The 22,062-nt window shown below is 47.7% G+C and overlaps 1 protein-coding gene across 2 annotated transcripts in view; it reads left to right on the forward strand.

Annotated features, from left to right (window-relative positions):
* exoc6b (exocyst complex component 6B) overlaps positions 1 to 22,062 on the forward strand; it is a 151,838-nt gene that overhangs the window by 125,857 nt on the left and 3,919 nt on the right. For both annotated transcript variants that reach the window (XM_088919819.1, XM_088919820.1), the window contains one exon: positions 18,372 to 18,484. In XM_088919819.1, the coding sequence (XP_088775945.1) occupies positions 18,372 to 18,484 (113 nt within the window). The remainder of the gene's footprint in view (positions 1 to 18,371; positions 18,485 to 22,062) is intronic.

Genomic DNA, 22,062 nt, shown 5'->3' on the forward strand with positions numbered 1-22,062 from the left:
GGTGGATGGATGACTTGTGTACTTGAATACTTTTTAATTTACTGGAACAGAAGCTGTTAACGCTCGACTAGCGACACGCATTGCCCTCCGACACCCCCTTCCTGTCCCACTGGCCCGGAGCGGAGAATCTGCTTCCATCGTATTCCTCAGGCGAGCGGAGAACTGGGCGACAGCTGCAGCTTCCCTGCTCCAGCACAGCCTCGTGTCCAGTTAAAGGCCCTCGATTTCAGGTGTTACAAATCCAGGACAGCAATTGAATCAGGTTGTTTGTAGAAGCACACTAACGACAAACACCTCTGCGCGTTGTGTGGTTCTAACTGAGCAGGTCTTGCCTGCAGGGTTCTTACAGAATAACTGTGAAGGTTACAAACACGGCAAGACCTGTTGTACAGTCTGAACGTGAGCTTTGCCCAGGATTAGTTTGTAGTGTGCTCAGTGCATTGTGTGGAGGAAGAGTTGGATTTGGATTTCCGCAGGCAGCTCTCTCGCGGCGTCCCCGCTGTGCCTCTCCACGCGCTCCTGAGCTCTGCTGGACTCGGAGAGCAGGAGTGCAGCAGTGCTCTCCGCTGGAGCCCTGGAGAAGTGTGTGTGTGTAGCGGGTGAAATCATTTGTTTGGTTTGAGTTGTGGATTTTGGGAAGCAGGTGGTCCGGTTATCAGACGGCACTGGCTGCGGAGCGGGACTGTGGCGGAGCGGGCTGGGAAGGGTGAGTGACGTGCTGGCTGTGAACTCTGCGCGGCCCCATCGCATGCTGGCTGACCTTCCTGTACTTAACAGCCAGAAACGCGCCAGGTGTAATCACTTTCTTCAGTCGCTGATAACAGCGCGTTCCGTTATGGGCAGGGGGTGCGGTGGCCTCCTGCTCACCCTGGCCTTGTTTCCTTGCCGTCTGAGCTGATAAACTTGACTCCCTATCTCTGCCTGTCCTCTGGAGCTGCGCGAGCTGTATCGCTGAGCGCAGTGCCAGAGTGGGGGGGACTGACCTCCCAATGACCTTGGCAGCCTTCCAGAGAGGGAGTCAGGCAAGTTCTCAGGCTCTGCTTCCCCGCTACTGCATTACCCTCTACTATTTATTTTTAACTTTTGTTATTACATTACGGTTTTTGATGATATTTGTTTGATATTTGGAAGCTGTTATGACACAGAAGCCCCAGTTTGCGAGTGCCAAAGGGAGGTTTTAATTGATCGATGCAGCAGCTAACAGAGTAAGCAGTAGCACAGGAGAGGCGGAGGTTAATGTGATATTTAACACAATTAAAAGGCCATTAAATATTTAGATGTGAGCGATGGGGACGTGTAATGGGAACTTAATGGCTTCTTTTTTTTCCACATCAGTCATAAAAAAAACGTACTCCAATTCGTCACAGCGTGACTCTGTAAACTCTATCCCCCACGCTGTGTCCCCAGCCACCACGGTAAATATCTCATCCTGAACGAAGGCCTGACCTGAGGACTCCCTGTCTAATGTGACCGATCTCACTGTTTTCCGAAAGAGATGATCCATGATGGTTTCTCAAAAGCAAACCCCCAGAACAAACTGAGAAAGACTTTTTTTGATATTTTTTCCCAGAAAATCTTCAGTATATTTGGCTTCGGTGAAATCTGATTTGAATCGCAGCTCAGAGGTAATAAATTGTCTGGAGGGGAGTTTCCAGACGTTGTGGGCCAGTTGTTGGCAGTTGTAGCTCCTGGTAATCCCCAACAGCAGACAGACAGCAGCAATACTACTGTGAAATTGTGAGGTTTGCATTTAACTGGGTGACTAATTTTAGTTTTCTTTATAATGTACATATATGTTGCTGATAAATGCAACCTTAAATCTAAAGTAAAAAACTGGCAAAGGATTCATTTATCAGAAAATCGAACAGTCATCTTTGTCTCCAGACCTCAATCCAACTGAACATCTGTGGTTCGAAGTCAAGAAGGCCGTTTACGAACTGAAGCCAAGGGCCAAGATCACTTCTCCCTGGACAAATGGGCAAAAGAGCCTTCCCCTCCCTCCTGCAAGGTGCCAGAACCTCACTTCAAAGTGCAGTTCTCACTGTGACCCATGCCAGAGGATTTACAAAGCACTACAGAGGAGCAAAGAATTGTTTCGCTAGTGTTTTCAGGACATAAACTCATGACAAGTATGTCTTTGCTCTATGACCCATTAATGGACTTGGCGATCATCAGCTAATGGCCAATCCACTTGTTTTTCCAAGCCTTCCAGGACTGGCCCAAAGCCTTGGGTTCAGTCCAGTGGGAAGGCTGTGGTGGTTTCCACTGAGCTCCCAGCAAGCCCTGCTGTCTCCGTTCCAGAGCAGACAGCCAGGCACAGACCCGTGCGGACTGGGGCCTGAGGGACAAGGACACTGTCAGTGTTCCTGAAGCTGCTGGCGGAGGTTGGGGGCTGAGGCCTCCGCCTCTGCACCTGACACATGCGACAGAGCTCTGTTTCGCGGTACTTTCAGCCCGGAATCATATTGAAAAACACTTTACAGATACACATCAGAGGTTTGGCAAAGAAAAGAGAAACATCCCCTTTTCTGCCTTCCCCTGCCCTGCAAGCCTTTCTGGGAATTGTCTGGGAGAAAGGCTGACCCCCAGCTCAACCCAACTCAGAAATTAACAAAAATACTTGAGACACTCAAGGAATTTCTGCTCCTTCTTCAAGACGCTTTGCCATGACTGCTCGTGAACTGTCGGCAGTCTCTGCTCCTCGCTGTTTCCCTGGGGTGAGCACGCTCTGCAGGCCCCATCGTTCTCACTGTGCACGTGAATAGTGTCGATATGAAGCGATGAATGCCCAATTAAATATACCGTCAGATCCTTTGAAGAGAGAAGTCTGTCGCTGAGTTGTTACTTTCTAATGAGAATCTGTATTGGTTTTTTTTTTGCTTGCTAAAAATGTCTGCAGCAGATATTTTTATAATTGTATAAAACTTTTTGTTTGCATTACTGGGCCACGTTCATTTCAGCACCTCTTGAGGGGAGCAGTTCCTCAGGCTCTTTCACTTGTGGGTGAAGAGGTTCTGGTTCTTCGGTGTGTAGGTAAGCCGGGTGATCAGTACGATCAGTGTCGATTCCTGTCCCGATCAGGGTTCATGAAATTCTGAATGATGCTGTGTTAATGTTAGTATGGGCCTCCCAAGCAGTGGGGTGGCTGTGTCCTGTCTGTGCCGGCTTGCGCAGTGTGTCCTGTTGGTCCTCGGATTTGATCCACTGCCGAGAGAGCGGGGAGGAACGTCACAGTCCCAGGAAGCCTGGAGACAGGAGGGCAGGCCGTCGGTTTGGGTCCCCTGTGGGTGTGAGACTGTTACCGGGAACAAACCCTCCAGAGATCAAGACCCCCAGAAAGGTCCAGTTTCAGTAGCCAGTCTGGCCTAATCTGCATGCTAACTGGGGTGGGAGGAGCCCACATGAACAAGGGGAACATGCAGCTTCCACACAGACAGGCACCCCAAGCCTTTCTGCTGTGAGACCTGCTACAGCTGAAGTCCTGTGAAATGAGTGCAGGCTGTGGATTAGAAGTACCTTGAGTATCAAGATCTGTGATAACGTCCTTTTTTACTGCAATGTTGGGGCTGTTGCTCTCAATGGAAGAAGAATGCGATGGGCACATTTTTAAATTTTATTTTATGCGGAAAGACATTCTACACAAGCTGTTTGGACTTTTTTCATAAACTCTTGCCTGTTTTACAGTTGTGGTTTTGCTCTCATGTCTTTGACATTAATCCCCCCTCCAACACACGCACAGTATGGTTGGGCCAGGGGCCCAGGAAAGAGTTGTTTTTACTTACCTAATGCATTACCGATGCAAAACAAAACCAAAAACAGAGAAAGAAGTGTCCATTATCTGATAACAGAACAATAACCGAGCTAAAAGCCCCATCAGGCTACTTCAGCTGAACCTGAACTAACCCTCTGGCCATCTCCAGTTTCGGTGACACTGTTTGAGTTAATGGGTCAGCTGGCCAGAATCCTTCTGGCTTGGCTGGGGCCTGGGGCCTCTGACGGAGCTTGACTTTGACATGTCCAGCATGTTCCCTGAGGCTTTCTGGGAGGAAAGGAAAACAACAGGACTGCTCTTGCTTTCTCAGACACTCAGCCACGCTGTTTCAAATATGTTTGTTTTCCAGCTGTGATTATTGATGTGGCCTCTGCTAAATGCACACGTCCTGGACAGTCCTTGATCTCATTCGTCTCTGTGAGTCCTTTACGTTATGGTACTGACCTTCTTTTGAAGAATAGATTCTCTTGGTTTTGAGCCTTTTACTTTGTCTCCCTGTATGTACTTGACAGGTAAAGATTCGGTCTGAATTCCCTGTGTACCAAGAGAGGAACTGTGAATGTAGATACTGAAAGCAACTGCATTTAAAGATGAATGGCATATGAATATAAGTAAGGTTTCAAATAAGAGGCAGTCATTCAGCCAGTCTAGTACATTTGGTAGATCCAAGGATCTCATTCAACCAGTCATTGAAGGAAGCCAGGGTATTACCTTCAACAACATGGCTGGACAGCATGTCCCACGCTCCCATAATCCTTTGTGTAAAGATGCACCTGCTGTATTTGCTTTTACATGCAATTCCAATTGTAATGCACTATAACATTTGTAAAAGAGATACCTGTTTTCAGTCAGAATTGCTGAGTGATTCAGTCTAAAATGTGCTTGGTGTGGGGATACAGGCTTGGCCCTGTACTGCAGAGAAGTGCTGGCTGCTTTGCTCAGCTTTCACAGCTGGGCTTCTCAGCCTCTGCACTGTTATTAACGTGTGCTCATACTCCACCTGGAAACAGTGTGGCTTCTCCATGGGCAGATTTTTTTATGTTCCAGAGATTTCCTGCCACAGTTCAAAGATGCACTAGTAAGTTAATTGGCTTCTGGGAAAGTTGGCCCTGGTGTGAGTGTGTGACTTTGTATGTGTTTGTGTCTGTTTGTGTCCAGTGGTGGGCTGGTGTCCCCCCTCAGACACAGTGTGTCTCCCATCAGACACAGTGACTAATGACAGCACTGCACTTCAGAGTCCAACATGGGTGAATCATGAGTCCTTTTCAGTGACCAAGTAGAAAAATATGCTTCTGTACAAAAAATCTTACTGGGAATTTCAAGTTTGACAAAGCAGGTTTGTTCTAGTGTTTTCATTGCCAAACATGTTGGGATTCAGCGTAGGTGGAAAGTCTTTTGCACACCCTGCTTTTACACCTTGACTCCTGTCTTCAGATACCATCCTATCATTTAGCTAGCAGAGCCTTCATACCATAAACATTACCCATTCCAGGACTGAGCTCCACAGATAACGCCACGAGAGGACTCCATGTGATTCTTGTGTAGGATAGATAGCCTGCTTTCCATGTAAGGAAAGACACACAGAGGCCATTCTGCACCAGCAGCCCCACCTGGGCGACACACAGTGATCATTCTGCACCAGCAGCCCCACCTGGGAGACACACAGCAGACGTTCTGCACCAGCAGAGCCACTGCACAACAGATCTGAGAGAGGAGTGAGAAACTGCTTCACCAGTTATAAAGGGGGAGCTTTAGGGAGGTCTGTTTTCTCAAACCCAGGGTAGAATGTAGCTAGGAGACTGGGGTTCACACCCCTTCTCTTTAGAACAATATGGGGTTTGAGGCCGCTTTGAGATCTAACCATGGAATTCTCCCTTATAATAATAATAATAATAATTGCTTACACTTATATAGCGCTTTTCTGGACACTCCACTCAAAGCGCTTTACAGGTAATGGGGACTCCCCTCCACCACCACCAATGTGCAGCCCCACCTGGATGATGCGACGGCAGCCATAGTGCGCCAGAACGCTCACCACACGTCAGCACACATCAAATTCTCCCTTGTGCTGCTAGTACACCGAATAGCACTCCTTTAAACCTAGTGTCCCCGGAATCTTGGTCAAATTCCCATCTTGTAAATCCAATAAAACGTACGGACCTCAGAGGAAGAGTACGGCTTTCCACGGCATCTGTGTAGGTCTGGGAGCGACCGTGGGCGAGATTCCTCCGCTCTGCTTCAGCTCAGGACAGGCCCCGCTCTCTCGGAGCTCTACCCTCGTGGCAGTCAGGCCTCCTGCCCGTGTGGGATAGGGGAGGTGTTGACGGGCCAGCCTGATTAGAGAGACTTTACTGTATTTACAGGGTTTGATTGCCCTTCCCAAATGAGCAAGGCACGCTATGACCTGGCGCGAGGCAGTCGGGGGAAGGGTGTTAATATCGAAGCCCTTGGGAGTGATTTGGCGAGACTGCGGGAGTTTCTCAGAGAGACGCAGCCCCAGGGCTGGTCCAGGCACCTGAGTGCTCTGAGAAGCCTCATGTGTACCTCTTCAGCATGCCAGTCAGACCAGCCCCAAGCAAAATCAGACATATAACACAATAAATTAGTACGCAAGAAGTGTTTTTTTCCCCAGTCTTGATTGGTAGCAGTTTTTATCAGCAGAGACAAGTCATTTTTATTTGAGCGTTGCAGACATACAGTTGTGGAACTGTCTGGTTTTCTGAAGCTGTGGCAGCAATGTGGCCCATGTGCACCAGCCTCTGTGTGATGTGAAACGGCCGTCTGACTGTACCTACACTCCTTGTGTCTGCTCTGTTTTGCACCGGGTGCTGCGTTCTTGTTGTTTTTATGTTCATTGTGCCACAGTAGATCTCTTCCATGTTTCCCAGGCCTGGTTCTGAGAGGGTAGTTTGGACTGTGGCTGTCAGAAGGTGGCGGCTCTTGGCGTGGTGGAGTTCAACACAGCCAATTAATGTGACGGAAAACCAAGGGATTTAGTGATAAGCAGTGAAAAAGCAGTATCGAGAGCAAATTCCCTTGTCAAGTACAGGTTTTACCTCTTAGAATGAAAGAAACTACCTAGAAAAATGAACTTAAAAAAATATTAAAAGCAAAACAATACATACTGTAAGCCACTGAGCTGGTTGTAAGATCTGGGACAAAAAGGCCTCATGGTTTTCGTTTGCAGGTTCAGCACTCAGCCCAGGAGAGTGAAAGGACAGAGTGCAAGTTTCCGTTTTGCTTGCTTCAGCTCACTTTGTTACTTGTTATCTTAAATACGTGTGGCAGTTTCAGCCCCCCCATGTGTGAAAATGGGAGCTACAGCCTAGGAACCGTCATGGGTGAAGAATGGCACTGTTGGGAGTGCACCCCTGTTTCTTTCTTAGAGCGCTCTGCTTCTCGGGGACACGACCTTGGGGCTACAGAAAGTGCGCGCAGTGTTTGAGAAGACGCCAGACGTTCATTGTGTGGGGTTCGAATTGCTAGGAGGGTGTTTTGCTGCTGCTGAGAGATGAGCTCAGGGAAAGTGGGCAGCCTGAGCTGCTCAGATAACCTCTGTGGGTTCTGATCTCATTACAGTCCCGTGCAGCACGGGAAGGTTCTCATGGCAGGACATCTTCCACCACAGCAGTGCCCCCCCCCACCTTCCTCTCCCCGGGCTCCCAGCGCCTCACGCCCGCGCCTCTCCGGTGCTCGGATCCTCGGAATCCTCTGCAGTTCCGCGATAGCGTTGGAAGAGAGGGACGGGCCGTGCAGAAGGCACGCCAGCAGGCTCCCCTGGCTGAGTGATGTGTTGATCCTCTCCTGAAAGACAGCGGTGTTCCCTGGAGCTGTAACGTTATCCGACCCCATTCCCGTCTGCAGAGCCCGGCTGCGCGCTCTCGGGGGGGGCCGGACAGCTAATAGCTGCGTATCATCTAATCCCTGAGTGCAAGTGTAAATCGTTAGAAAGGGGAGACCCAAGAGCGCCGATCGCTCGCTCAAGCTGGCAGAGCTCGCTGGCACTTCGAGCTCGGCTTCTTGTGTTACACTGGCGGTGATCTCACACCGCGGGGCCGGCAGGGGCTTTCTCTCTCTCTGCGCTCTCCTCCTCTTCATCAGCGGCGGCGGCCTGGATGAGTCCCCTGAAGGCCAGGTGTCCCCTGTGGGAGACGCTGACTGTCGACGCTGGCATGCAGACAGACCCTGGCGCTGGACCAGTCCCAGAATCCTGACACGGACACAGCGTGCCTGCTCTCCTCCACAGGGTGATCAATGTGTATTCCCTGGGCTGCAGGATATGGTTTACACAGGTCACCGTGTCTATCAGGCTCAGACGTTTGTTTCATAAGTTATTGATTCTACAATCTCATCCAGCTGTTTCTCGAAACCTCCCTCAAGTCATCATGTTCAACATGGCTTAGGAATTTGTTCCACACTAACGTGAACCATTGTGTAACGAATTGCTGTATTTGTACGAGAAAAAAATGCAAAAAAATGTTAAAGCCATTGCAAACTGCTGCACACAGAGGACAGAATGTATGATATCTTTAAATCGTTTGTACCTAAAATAATGCAACAATGGTGCTTTCAGATACAAAAAACTGTATACTTACCATAAATACAAAACTTATGAAACATAGTATTTATTCTCCCATTTGTAAAGTATTTTTTAAATGGTATCTTTAAAATGTCTCAGCTTGTTTTAACTGAGATGATGGCTCTTTGCTGAATGGAGCAGACTTCAGTGCAGTGTTCAGACATGTACCTGTTTGTCTTTGTGCAGCTAACAAAAGCCCAGATATGAAGAAGTATCTTAAGATACTGACAAGATGTTTGTTTTATGCCAGATCTCAATGTCATGGAATTGAAAGGAACAAAGGAGATGTCTTCCAGGTGTTTTGAGAGGCTGAACAAACCCAGCCTGTTTCCCTGAGAACTCTCCGGAAATCGTTCTGCTTTCAGTGCAGATCAGCGTGACTGTTCTCTGTGCGCCAGCCGAAGAGGAAGGGCCTGTGATCGGAGCTGAGCTGGGTCCCACGCTGAAGCACCAACCAGCACAGAAGCCGGGGATCTGCTGACAAGAGCTGGGGTGTTGGGCGGTGGTGCAGGAAAGCTCCCTGAATGGGACTGACCTTCAAAGGTTTAGTTCCGATAACCTTTGGATAACCCTTGCACTAACATAGCAGGGTCAGCATGTGTTCATTAGGGCAGTTCTGGGTGTGCCATGGGAAATTCTTGCCTTGTCCCAGGGCAGATAGCTCTTATCGTAGTCACCCTGCACCGCTCTTGCTCTGAGTGATAGCAGTCCCTGCTTCTGTCCCTAAGCCTCTCCACAGGACAACTCCTCCCCAGCCTTACCAGGACACGGAGTCGGCAACGACGACTCTTTTTTAAATGCATTTCTCGTTGCCATTTATTTTTATGTTATACCCTTGATATTGATTTTGGAGAAGAGGCATATCCCTCACAAGTAACACCGGCTCATGCAGTATGTTCGGCGCTGATTGGAGGAGAGGTGCGTCACTGACAAGTACAGTAGCACCACCTCATGGAGTCAGTTTGGCGCTGATTGGAGGAGAGGCACATCACTCACAGATAGCATCTCCTTGTGCAGGATAGTATCACCTTGTGCAACATGGTTGATGCTGATTGGAGGAGAGGCACGTCCTCACAGGTAGCACCGCCTTGTGCAGCACGTTCAGCACTGATTGGAGGACAGGCTCTTTGTCACTCACAGATAGCACCGCCATCTACTAGCGGTTGGCGCTGATTGGAGGAGAGGCATGTCACTGACAGATAGCATCACCATGTGCAACACCGTCGGCGCTGGTAGGAGGAGAGACAAGTCTCTCACAGGTAGCACCACCTCGTGCAGCACGGTCAGCGCTCATTGGAGGAGAGGAACATCCCTGACTGACATCATTACATGCATGCAAAAGCACAAGGGGATACCGGGGCACTGGTCAGCTAATCCCATCATGCCCTTGGGCGGAGAGTCTCAGTTGTAGTTGGCACAGAGATATGACCCAGGTGGCTTGAACCGTGATCACAGAGCCCAGCCTGCATCTGACCAGGTTCCTTTACTGGCGGAGTCACTCGGATGGCCCAACAATAGGACCTCCAACAGGAAGAGATTCATACTCTTTTTAGAAATAGTTACATTTGTTTAACTCTATGAAAATTGCGTAAAATTACTCGTCAGTCCTTGTGTTACCAGACTTGGTTTTCTTTGTCGTGATTTTTCGTTTCACACTTTTGGTTTTTGTGTAGCATTGTTTTTTGGGTTTGAGTGTCCAGAAATTCCAAAGGCCGCAGAGCTCTGTCTGATCGTCTCCTGCGCCTCAGTCGGGCTCGCTGGCAGGCGCAGGGTGCTGCTTCTCTGGCGGCCAGCGAGAGGTCAGCTGGAGGGCAGCCCGCCTGGCTCGCAGCCGAGCTGGCCAGGGGTCACCGCGACACAGCCAGGGAGGAGTTGTGCTGGAGTGTGTGAGGTGGGCGGAGGGGGCGAATCTGAGCTTCAAGCCCGATGCTCTCGGTTTGCACAGGGAGAGTGGAGTTCGGAGAAGGGTGTTAGACCTCCTTCGCAGCTTAATGGAAATGTTCTTCACGGCTGGCCTCAGTGCTACAGAGTAATGGAGTCCTCCTCCCAGCTCGGTCAGCAGATTAAAGATGACAGAATAGATGGCTTGATTCCCTGTGCTCAAAAAGAAGAGGATATGGAGATGCAAGCAAGAGTGCACGTGTGCTCTAGTAATATAACAGCCTTCTTACACTGAATTCTTTAGAGCAAATCCTAGAATTTCTTAAGAGCTCAGGTCATTGTAATTTCCGTTTCTGGAGAAATGACAGTCAGTTCTGTTCTTGTTTACCAAACATCTGGTCGCTGTAGGCTGAGGAGAAGCTCTGAGAGTGTCTTTAGACCTCTATCTATCTCACCCTGGATAGAGGCAGCTTTGACCTTACCTTGCTGGGCAAGAGAGGAACATTTAGTTGAATGACTTTAAGTATTATGAATTTGTTCCTAATTCAAGGGTTTACCTCACACTGTTTCTCTAGGGAAAGACTGAATCAGTGTCTGCTGTGCACACTTGGCTTGGTGTTTAGGTGCACACACCCTGTGTGAACGTGGACGACAGGGACGACCAGGGGAGAGCAGTGTGGAGGAGCAGAGCTGCCCCATTAGTGATTCCCGGTTCCCTTTCCAGCTGTGGTACACACACCTGGATAGGCCGAGGTTACTCCTGCCAGCAGGATCCCTTGATGATTCAAACCTCATCGCACAGGGTACATGAAGCACAACTAATGATGTGTTTGGTCTTCAAGAAAGTATGACTCTTGACGTGATTCTGTGATGCCACAAAACCGAATGGTGACATTCTTATTTGAGGAGAACAAGCCTCGTTTTCACTTCTGAGCATGTTAATAGAGGGTGTAGACTTTGTGATGAAGTAGCTCTTTTCTCTAGTGACGTTAGTGAACATTAAATCTCTACCCAGAAGATCCTGTTCTTTAAGGTGTCTAATGTCCTCCTTTCAGAGTTAATGCCAGTTGAAACTGGTTGATGAGTGATGCTCAATGAGAACGGAATCTTTGTGTGCTGTGCAGTACAGAGTAAAATGCATTTTTGCATCCTTTCTGTTTGGGGCAGCAAAATGTATCTTTTTGCTCTGGCAAGGAATTGTACAGTGCAGTACAGATATGTATCCCCCAGTGAAACTGGGGCAAAAATCATATAACCATGAGTTACAGATTAAATAATGTGACTTGCTTAAAACAATCTAAAAATGTTATACAGTGATCATAATGGCATTGCACAGTGAAAAGTTATATTTCTCATGTTCCAACACCTATTAAAACATAACATAATAAGAAATAATACGATATGTTTTCTCCCTATTTCAGTGGGGATATGAGTGATATTAAATCTGGAGAGAACTGTACACCATACTGCTGCGCTGCCTGAGCAGCCGAGCCCTATCTGGTGGATCAGCAGTCCAATCTCCCAGCACGCTGATGAAGTCGCTGTGTGAAGTGCTCCTTAGCACTGACGCACGCCCCTCTAATCACAGTGGATTTTAGTTTTATCTGCACTGTAACACTCTTTATCTGTAGAAGATTTAATCTGTCTCTCGCCTTCTCTCCTTCTTGATCTAAGTTGTAGGAGGGTCAGATATTAACTGCATTGATCCACCTTGTAGCCTGAGTTCATCAGATCTGAGAAGCGAAGCCAGGCAGGTTATGGTGGGAACTGAGATGGGAGACCACTTAAGGAAACCAGGGTGTTGCTGTAAGTGGTTCAGGTAGACCAGTAGGTGGCGCTCCTCCCTCTGTACAAGAATCTGCAATCCATTGGTGTGGAATGGTGACCGGGGACACTGCAGGAGGGGCCATCCTTGGAACGAGGCTCCAAACTGAGCTCCTCACTAGTTGGCCGTTTAAGATTCCTTGGCACAGCGTTGAAGAGTAGGAGCATTAGACTTTGAGCCTAATCAATGTGACTTCCGGAGAAGAGGTACCCCTATTGAATCTGTTGGTGAAGTATGTTCTCTTTCTTCACCTGAGCTGCTGGGAGATAATGGCTGTCACCCAGAGTGGTGCTGGAGAGAGTGGAGCCTTCCTCTCTTACTATATATGTAGGCACTTTGGGACCTCTGGGGGTGAAAAGTGCTATACAAACACACCCCATTGCTCTTAAACAGTATATCCTGCTGGCCTGATGTCCTATGATGGTGAAGTGTCTCTGACTTCCTCTAATATAAGTATTCAAAATCCTCACAGACATTAGCAGAGCCAGCCCAGAGGATTTCTTCAGAATGAACACAAAACAGAGGGTACAAGTGGAAACTGTGTGGAAGGCCATTTAAAACTAGGAGGCACTTTGTTAGTCAAAGATTTGTGTGATAATGCTCCCACATTAACATTGAGAAGCTACCTAGCCTTGTTGTTGAAGGCTCTACTGTGGCTTCTGGTAAGAAACAGCTGGATGAGATCAGATCATTTAGCTGCTAAGTACTCAATGGGATAGATGGGCCAAATCTGAGGGGGCCTCTGGTTTGTGACCTTTCTTGTGTTCCTGATGCAGAGCAGGGCTGTGGTCTGTGGTTGCCAGATTATGTTACCCCAGACATATCATTTGCACTGTTTTCCTTTTTTTTCTAATTAAATCATTTTTACAGCCTGATAATAATTGCAGCCAGGTTCTCTCTCATGTAAAAACTGACAGGTTTGATCTTTCTGCTCTCAGTCGTTATTTGGGATGCCCAAGCCCTTGACCTCCTCGCCCTGTCAGACACCTGTCAAGCAGCTTTTGGTCACTGAGCAGGACCTCTTGCGTTCTTGTGGTATGTCCCGTTTTCTCTTCCGCACGGCAGTGGATTTTCAGTTGTTGATTCCTCTTGGGCAGTTGCTTTTTCCCGATGACTTACCATAAACTGTGTGAGGGTGAAATTCCACTGGAAAGGGCTCCCCTTAAATGAGTCACCGGGGGCTTCAATTCTAGGAAGTCTTTCTCATTTTGTTGGTGCCAAACACGGCCCTCCACACATCAGCAGCAGCCTTGCTGTTCTGAACTTCTTCATCGTGAGGCTGGGGTCGTGCAGGAGCTTCGCCTGTGTTCTCCGCCTGCACCAGTGTTGGGGCACTGTGGTGCCGGACGGGCCCGGGGGGGGGGGGTCCTGACGAGACACAGGGCTGAGCTTGTGCAGGGTGGCTGTTCTTTCAGGTTAGTCGAGGCCTGTGAGCTGTCACATCACATCCTCCTGCCAGAGGATCAGAAAGCCCTGTGTCCAGGCTAGTACCAGGGGAGAATGCAGCTCTAGACAGACAGCTGACTGCATGGCTAACCATGGTGGATTCTCTGATCCCAGGCTAGTGTTAAATCCAAATGCTGGAATTTTTTTTGACCCGTAAGAGAGGTTACAAATGAGTGGAAGCCATTCAGACCAATCCAGCTTGTGTGATTGGGCCCAGGAGCTAGTGGTTAGTAGTTTTCACTTACAATATGTGCTCTGGTTCATGTTTCACTGTTGACTCTGAAGAAGTCCGCTGGGTTGACTTTTTCAGTGCTTTTGAGATTGTTGAATATTCGAGTCAGGTCCCTATGCGAGCATTAAGTGCAGCAGAATGAAGTCTGTCTCAAGTAGGAATACCATATGTTAGCATACGTGAGCAGCTGTGTAACCGCTTGTGGATCCAGGTTTTACTGTCTCTTTAAGAGTGCAAAGCAGCTGGAGGTGTTTAGTGAACAAGGTATCTCGATTTATGAATTCAGTTGTTTTGCACTTAAGGCATGTGAAGCCATCAGCTCCTGTCTTTTCCCTGGGGTTGGGAGGGTTAATGGTGCTGTGCCAGGACGCTCTGCCCTGGGGGGTTGACAGCTCTCCTTGGACATCGGATATGAATATCTAACCCTTCCTCCACACCACTGATCTCATGGGCAGCTAGTCTGAATGGGGGTAATTATTTCTGTTATTCTTATGTCGTTGTTTTTTTAAAATCATTATCATTCTTGTTTTCACCATCTCACCAGTAGTTCACAGAAAACCCCAGGCAGGCTGCTCTGTGCCAGAGAATGTAGAAAACAATGTAGCACCTAGAGGCCATCCAAAGGTGAGGCTGGAAAAGAATGCCGGAGTCATTTGAGAGTGTATTGCTTCAGAGTTCAAGGCTGGGGTTAGCTGCTTGTACAGAGTGGAACCAGGAGCAAGGGTCTTCCCAGTTCCAGTTTCTACCGCGCTGTGACGTTTCAGTTATTATCAGTTGATATGATTTTTTTCCATTTCTGTGCAATGTCCTGGACAGGTCACTGTGCAGTGTCTGGAGCAGATACTACCGGTAACTGTCCAGCAACAGACACAGCCCTGTCCCTTACACTGCTGTACCCCAGTCATCAGCTTGGGCATGATGTTCTCGAAGGGGCTGAGAGGAGAGGACCCTGTCAGGGGTTTTTTTAAACCTTGGAGAATTGCTGCTCTTCTCATCACTGCACTGAGCACTGTGATGAAGATAAAACTCATTCCATTGGCCTTTGGTCCAGTCAATGGTTTTCAAGCTGCAGGCTCTTCTGTCTAAGCTGCCTTGAGGGGCTGGATGTTTTATGTTTGTTTCTTTATTTCTAGTGTATTTTGAAGGATCTATTTGGTTAAAATAAGCTCACTTGCATATTTGCCCCAAGGCCTGCAGTGTGTAAATCCTGAAATGGATGAAAGTGCTGTGCAGCGGGAGCGCTGTCTTCCTGAAGAAACAGTAGCTGGATTTGAGCTCCAGGTACGAGAGGCTTCAGTACCTAGTGAATGGCTCCTAGCTGCATGCTGTCTTAGGAGCCAAAAATGTAACCATCTTCCTGCGGTTTGTCTTTGTTCCATCAGATGTCCAGGTTTAGACCCTGTGAACATGAAAAAATGTTCCCAATGTGTAAAACAAACGCAGTTCAGAAGTTAAAATGTATAAAGAGGCAACTTACAGCTGCATTATTGCTCCCTAAAACTGAGGAATACTATTGCTTTTCTTAGGAAATTAGCTCAGCATTTTAATTTCCCCCTTCTGATCCTGACCTGGAGTGTTTACATCCTTGTACAACACCGCTACTGCAGTGCACTGTGGGTTAACATTAGTAGCTGGTGTGACACCTTAGAATGCTTGAGAATGAGCTTCAGCCTGGGGAGCAAAAGTTTCGAGACCTGTTCTCATCAGACTGGGCTCTGATAAGGAGCCTTCAAGCCCGGTTTCAGTGTTTCTGCGGGAGCAGGTACCTCTTATTTGTCTTCTCTTTCTTTTGGTCTTGTCTTATGAAATGGAGCAACACATGCACATTCTTTCAGTGAGTGAGAAGCAACAACATCATTCCTATTCCTGCCTCCCTCAGGCAGCTAGTTGAACTGAAACTCGAAACACCTTTTGAGCAGCTCTGTTGAGCTGTTGTCGTTTCTTTAATAGGCAGTGACAGAAAAACACAGAGTTTGCACGGAATGCACGTGATCTAAATGGAAATTAAGGAACAGCAGTTTTGGGGAACAAAAGGCACTGGAGTTCTTTTTGAGAAAGAGGGTTCGATGAGCTTTAATGAATTATAGGCAACCAGTGAAGCAAAATGGACAGATGTGTCGGCTATCATTTGTAACTTTCCGGATGTTTGTATGTTCATATTTTCTAGCAGAAAAGAGATTACCTTGCAATTTTATAAGTGTGTTCTATGGATAAAACTTGAAAACATGAGAGCTGGGAAAAAGATTGTTTTTCATTCTTTCACACTGGCCACTAGCATGTGAAACCTGCTTGTCTCAATGGGATACCGACAGAGGATGTTCCTCTCAAACCTTGGGAAGAACATCATATTTAGAACAGTTATTGTTACACAGATTACATTAAAATAGACTTTACATTTATTACTTCATGGTAAATGAGATTTCTGCAACTAAGGGATCTTTCCTAGATTTCTGAATGTATAAAAACATTGCGCTGATTTTGCAGTGTCCTGCACTGACTAGAGTCTTGAACGACTCAAAATGAGAGAGAACCAACCTGCTACTCAACCTGTTTCTGTACCAATACCAGAGGGCTGAACAGGTGGGAGGGCAGAGGGCAGAACTGAACTGCACCCTGTCACAGGGAGTGATTGTGATGCTGTTGCATGCAGCAGTAAGGCTTGCGGTTTCAATCCCTAGTCCTGGAGGAACACCGTGTCAGCTGGTTTTCATTCCAGCTGAGCTCTAAATCTCCCATGCTGATTCTTGACATTAATTGATCTGCTGGCGTGTTTAGACTTAGGGGTTATCTTGTTTCTGCACTCAGTCCTGAGTTTTGCTCATATCTCATTTCAAGGGCACTGCTTCCAACAACTGAACACGGAACTTGAAGCAGTATCTCCTCGATCCCCTTTATTTCTGACTTAACAGGTGTTTTATGAAACACAGGTGAACATGGCTGTGTCAGCCATTGTCACAATGTGTTTGCAAGGTCCAATCGATCTGTTTCCCACAGAACACCTGATGAGGGCAGTTCGGCCTCAGATACAGATTGATGCAGGCCGATACCATTCCACATTTTAATAGCTGCTTGCAAAGAGCAAACTGACAAATGTGCCCCTAAACGGGAAACTGAAATCAGTCAGCCTGTGACGAGAACTCGGCTGGAGAAACACCCAGAGAAGACAGTTTCTCCTGGACTAGAGCTGAGCAGCACTGGGTTACTAGAGCTGCAAGTTTAATGTGATAAGGAACAGATTTGCCATTTAAACCAACACCGGACTGAAGAAAGCAAGACCCAAGGACACTTGTCAAAGACGGTTAATAACTGATTTACATTGCCCTGTGCTGTAATGTTTCCTAGTCTATTCCTGGGAAAAGCCACTCAGAATTTCCACAGATTTTATAACATTTTAATCGGCTTGCTTCAATTCTTTTGAATTCCCAAAGGTCACAGTCATGGACCTTTTAGTGTTAACAGTAAACATCAGTGAAAACTGATTCATGCATTATTTTTGTAAAATGTGGATTAAAAAATGCTTCTAACTTGAGTCATCTCAATCGTTTTGCACATTTTGTTAAATTCCCAAGCGTTCTGGTACCAAGTAACTGAACTGGAAAAGAGACAATCGAAAGCTCTAATCCTGGCAGAACACAAAGCTTTGCAATTTTATACCTCCGACTTTTTTTTTGAAGAATAAGAGGAAGTAATAATCCCCCCTCCACACCCACCCCCTCCTCTCTCCTGTCCCTTGCGTCCTTACGAGGTTTAGTGCTGTTTGTTCAGCGTGTGTTCAGCGATAACAGCTGGGTTCAGCGCAAGGTGAGCCTGGAAACAGAGACAAAGTGGAAGTTCAGGGGGAGGTGAAGGCAGGGGTGAGACAGAGGTCAGCCCATATGACATACTGTACAGATATATACAGGATGCCCTCATTATTATGGCCTGTTGCTCATTCAGCTGTTGCCCCCTTGTTGACTTGTTTGAATTGTGCTCTAATTTTAAACCCTGTGCTGAAATGTGCAATAGCTTGTTTTGTGAAAACAGTCCACGATGCGTACAGTGTGCCCTAGAGCAGCTCACATTGCAAAGGCAGCGCTGAACTTCAGGACTGCTTTCATTAGAGGGTCTCCCATTCAGCAGCCCAGAGGAGCTACAGGGAGTTGTAGGTCAAGCCCCGAGCTTCTGGGAAACATGGCCTGACCTTGCTAAACTGGTGTTGAAGATAATCAGGAGGGATACAAGAATTTCCTTTGGTTGGCAAAACGGACCATTTAAACCGGTCATTGCCTCTGAGTGCTCCTTCTCCTTTCCCTGTAATTATCCCTCTCTGGATAACTCTTTTGGTCTCTCTCTCCCCCTCTTGTTGTTTGTTAGGGTTTAAACTGTTTATTTGTGAGATCGGCAGTGATTTCAGAGTAGGAGGCTGTAATGGGGAAATCTTCGAGTGTAGGGTCAGCCCTCGGCCAGCACGGTCCAGACCTCGGGAGGGGGCAGAGAGAGGCCCGCGACGCGTGATCGCGGAAGACAGACCCCTGAGACCTTCAGAACCGTGTCGGACATGACCTGCAAGCTGAGGCACACAGCCACATGCAGCCCCACTGCCCATCACCCGCAGCTAACTGGTTGCTCTCCTTTGTCGTTTGTCATTTCGTCTCAGCTCCTGGATCTCTTCACTCAGTGGGATTGGTCCACGTACCTGGCTGACTATGGGCGCCCCAATTGCAAGTACCTGAGAGTGAACCCCCACACCGCCCTGGCCCTGCTGGAGAAGTGAGTATCCCCAGAAACACACCTGACACTGGGCAGTGACGGGGGGCCTCAGTGCCAGCGTGGCTGACGGGGGCAGAAGCTCTCCTTGGCAGAGATACAGCATGCCAGTCTGAGTATGATGGGTTCCTGAGCACAGCACTGAAATCACGAATGGCTGTGACAACAAAAATCCATTTAAAATCACAGAAGAACAGTGGGTAGCCGATCAGGTGATTGTGGGTAAGTGAGAAGCATGCCCAGAATTGCAGTCTTGTAAACTGAGCTGTGGACACAAGAAAAGAAAATAATGTCGACTATCTGAGTTATTACTGCAATGAGGAAGATATTTGGAGTCTGGCACACTGCAGAGGAAATGCAGAGAAAAATGCCTCCGTTTTTGGCAGATGAGATGACAAAATCTTCCTCTGTCCTCTCCCTGGCTCTGGCTCCATCCCAAAGGCAACAAATTGGTTCTGTTCCCTGAAACCACACCTCTCAGCAGTTTGCTCCTGGTGCTGTATTTAGAAATTGGCTAATTTTGCCCAGAGAAATCCCTGCTGTGAACGCAGCCACACTAAACTGGAGGTCATGAAAATCACTGGGAGTAACAAAAGTTCAAATGACATGAAACAGAATTTAAAAAGTAAGTCTAGGAGAGTCAGATCTCAGAGTAGATCTGGGGCACAGAATTCCGGTCCCAGAGGACTTTAATCCATCACCTGCAAAACACCTGGGTTGAAGGGAAAAATGGTCAAGAAGGGAAATATTCAGTTCTGTTATACTGATGATTTCCAGATCACAGTAGATATATTGTGAAATGACACCTAAGTGCAGAGATTTTGGGCCTCCTGTTATTGGATTTGATCTAGGTAACTAGAGTCTGAGCCAATTTATAGGTGAGCTTAATGTGCTTCGTCCCTTGAAGGTTCGAATGCAGAATTCTTGTGCTTCTTAAAATTGAAATTTAAGACTTTTGAACTGAACTCCCTAGTTGGCCAAAGAACAAAGTTGTCTCATGGTGTATCTAGAGTTACCAGGCGGCCTTGACTGATCACAGCCTTGTTTAAAGCAGAAGTCAAGTCCTGTTGGAGGGAAAATGCATCATCTGATCACCCAGTGCAGTTCAGGGAGCCAATGAAAACAGTGGGTGTGTGGGGGTCTGAAGGAGCAGTGGTGCTCTTAACCTCACCTGATTGTTAGGGAGCTTGCAGCTCCTGGGGGAATCCCAAGAGCCAGGGGTTGGTATTGGACGCAGAGTTTCATGTCCGTGCCGGCCTGCAGAAGCTCAGAGATGTGCGTTGGAGGAGAGAGAGAATCGTGTGCCTGACTCTAACCGGCGCAGAACAGCTAATCCAGTCCAAGAACTCAGCAGGGCCTGGAGACTGGACCGGCGCCCTGAGTCTCCTCGCTGCCTCCCATGTTTGGTCAGGAAGAGGTCCTATGCTGACCCCCAAAAGACCATCTCTTTTCGAAGTCACTGCTCTCACCATCTTCCGACACCCAGCGCTACCCTCAGCCTTTGTGCGCTATAGATCCATCCCAACTCTTGCTCTGAATTTCAGATCGCTCTGTAGGTCTGTCAGGCTCCAGCCCGCCTGCCCGCAGCGCGGCTTAGCTGGTGACACCCTGGCACTGGGAGACTAGCCGGGCACCACTAGTCTGGTTCCAGCTTGACCTCCGGTCAGAGGAAATGGATGCATCAAGACGCTGCCCTTTTATTTCTTAACCATTCTACACAAGCCTTCAACATTCTGCCTTTTAAATGTGCTGCACCGCTGTTTTCAAGCTGAGATGGGGGCTGTGTCTATAATGTCATGTAATCAGGCAACCCACACTTCAAGCTGAAAAGTGTGCATTTAAGACAATTAGGTAAGGCCTACTTTAATAGCCTGCAAACACACTTGTGCCTTTCCAGGAGGTGAGCACAAGTACAGCAGCCCACAGGCCGGAGGAGCTATGTCTTCTCACGCCTGCTGTCCAAGTGGAGTGTGATCGTGCCGCGCGATGCGCTGGGGTGGCTGGTCAGAACCCCGCAGAGTATTGGCAGCAGAAACAATAACTCAGAACAGCACAGAATACTACAGAGAATTTTACACTCCCTTGAGCAACATGGGAAACCCAGGGCTAGTGACAACCGTCTGACTCTTTCTTTCTCTGCCTCTCACCCTCGCCGTCCTGTGAAGGATTTCCAGAGCGTGAGTATTCTCCCTACAGCCTGCCTGCTCTGTGAGATTTGGCACTGTCTGCTTAACCGTTCTTCGTGTCCTTTCAGCCTTTTTCTCTTAATCTGTCCTTCCTCACGGCCCTTTTTCTGTCTTGTGTTCGTTTTGCTTGTCTGCCTGCATATTTGTGGCCAGTTTTCAAAGTGCTCAAACCTTCTGTGATTCTGGCTCCTGAATGAGTTAGTCTTGCTTGTTAAACCAGTGAGAAGTAGCTTTGGACTTTTGGAAATTGATTTTTCTCTAAATCTGTACATTTTTATTTCTTAGAAAATCTGAATCACCATCAGTCGGTTGTCTCAGTTTTTCATTGCCAGTTCTTATTCAGCTCCATTGCTCCGTGTAGCAGTACTAGCAGAGCTCTGGAAATAGGAACACAAGAATGGCAGCAAACGACAAGAAGCCATTCCGCTGTCTGGCCTGTTTGGTAGTTGGTAGCTAACTGGTTTCAAGAAACAGCTGGAAGAGAACTGCAAATCAAAATAGCGGCTTCAGCCACATGGCTGGGTAGCTTGTTCCAGACTCCCACAACCCTTTGGGTAAGAAATGCCTCAAGTTCCCAGTTCAGTTTTAAATGCAATTCCATACATTTTAAAGAAAGGCTGGATTTTGAATACTTGTATCAAGTGTTGATACTCCTAGTCTCCTAATCTCTGTCCAATTCTGTTCCTCCAGCTGGATATTCACTTGAGCCCCAGGGTATATCTGCCTGCTCCTCTTCAGAGCAGTGATGTATTTTCTGTACTGTGGTGCCTGAAATGGTCTATCAGGTCAAGTACTTGACGAGCAGTATAGAATTGTGAAGTGCAGTCGGGTGTCTCCCAGCTGTGAACCTGTGTTGTGAAGTGGAGATCCCTGAGCATGCTTTCTGCCTGCTTCGAGAGGGGCATTGCAGCAGGTTGGTTTCACTCTGAAAAGTAGAAGGGAGAAGCACGACAGTTCGGCTGCAGAGCTGGAGAAGGCTCAGGAGTCAAACGGTGCTTGGGTTTCCTGGCTGGGTGTGTGTGCCAGCGTGTTGCTTCCTAAACCTGAGCTGCTGCTGCTCCTCTTCTTGCTCTTTCACTTGTAACTCATGTTTCCCTCTCCACTGGCGGGTCTGTGCCCACTTGTGTGGCAGCGGATCGGTTCAGTTTGTAGCTTCTAAATGTGTGAGTTAAGCGTTAATAATAGAGTGGAGAAGCTCTCTCACTGCCTGATACAGGCTGAATTCACCATGATGACACAATTATTTCTGCTCTTCAACAGTGGCTCCCATTACGAATGAGCTATATTACTCTGCAAAGGTGTCGTTTTTGGCCTGAAATGAGTTTTCCCCATGAAGCAGGAGACTTGGCTGGAGTGAGAATTGCAGCCCCTCGGGGAGAATGCTCCTGGCTTTAA

The sequence above is a fragment of the Atractosteus spatula genome, chromosome 1 (assembly GCF_055471065.1).
Source record: "Atractosteus spatula isolate fAtrSpa1 chromosome 1, fAtrSpa1.hap1, whole genome shotgun sequence".
In the NCBI taxonomy this organism is placed as follows: domain Eukaryota; kingdom Metazoa; phylum Chordata; class Actinopteri; order Semionotiformes; family Lepisosteidae; genus Atractosteus; species Atractosteus spatula.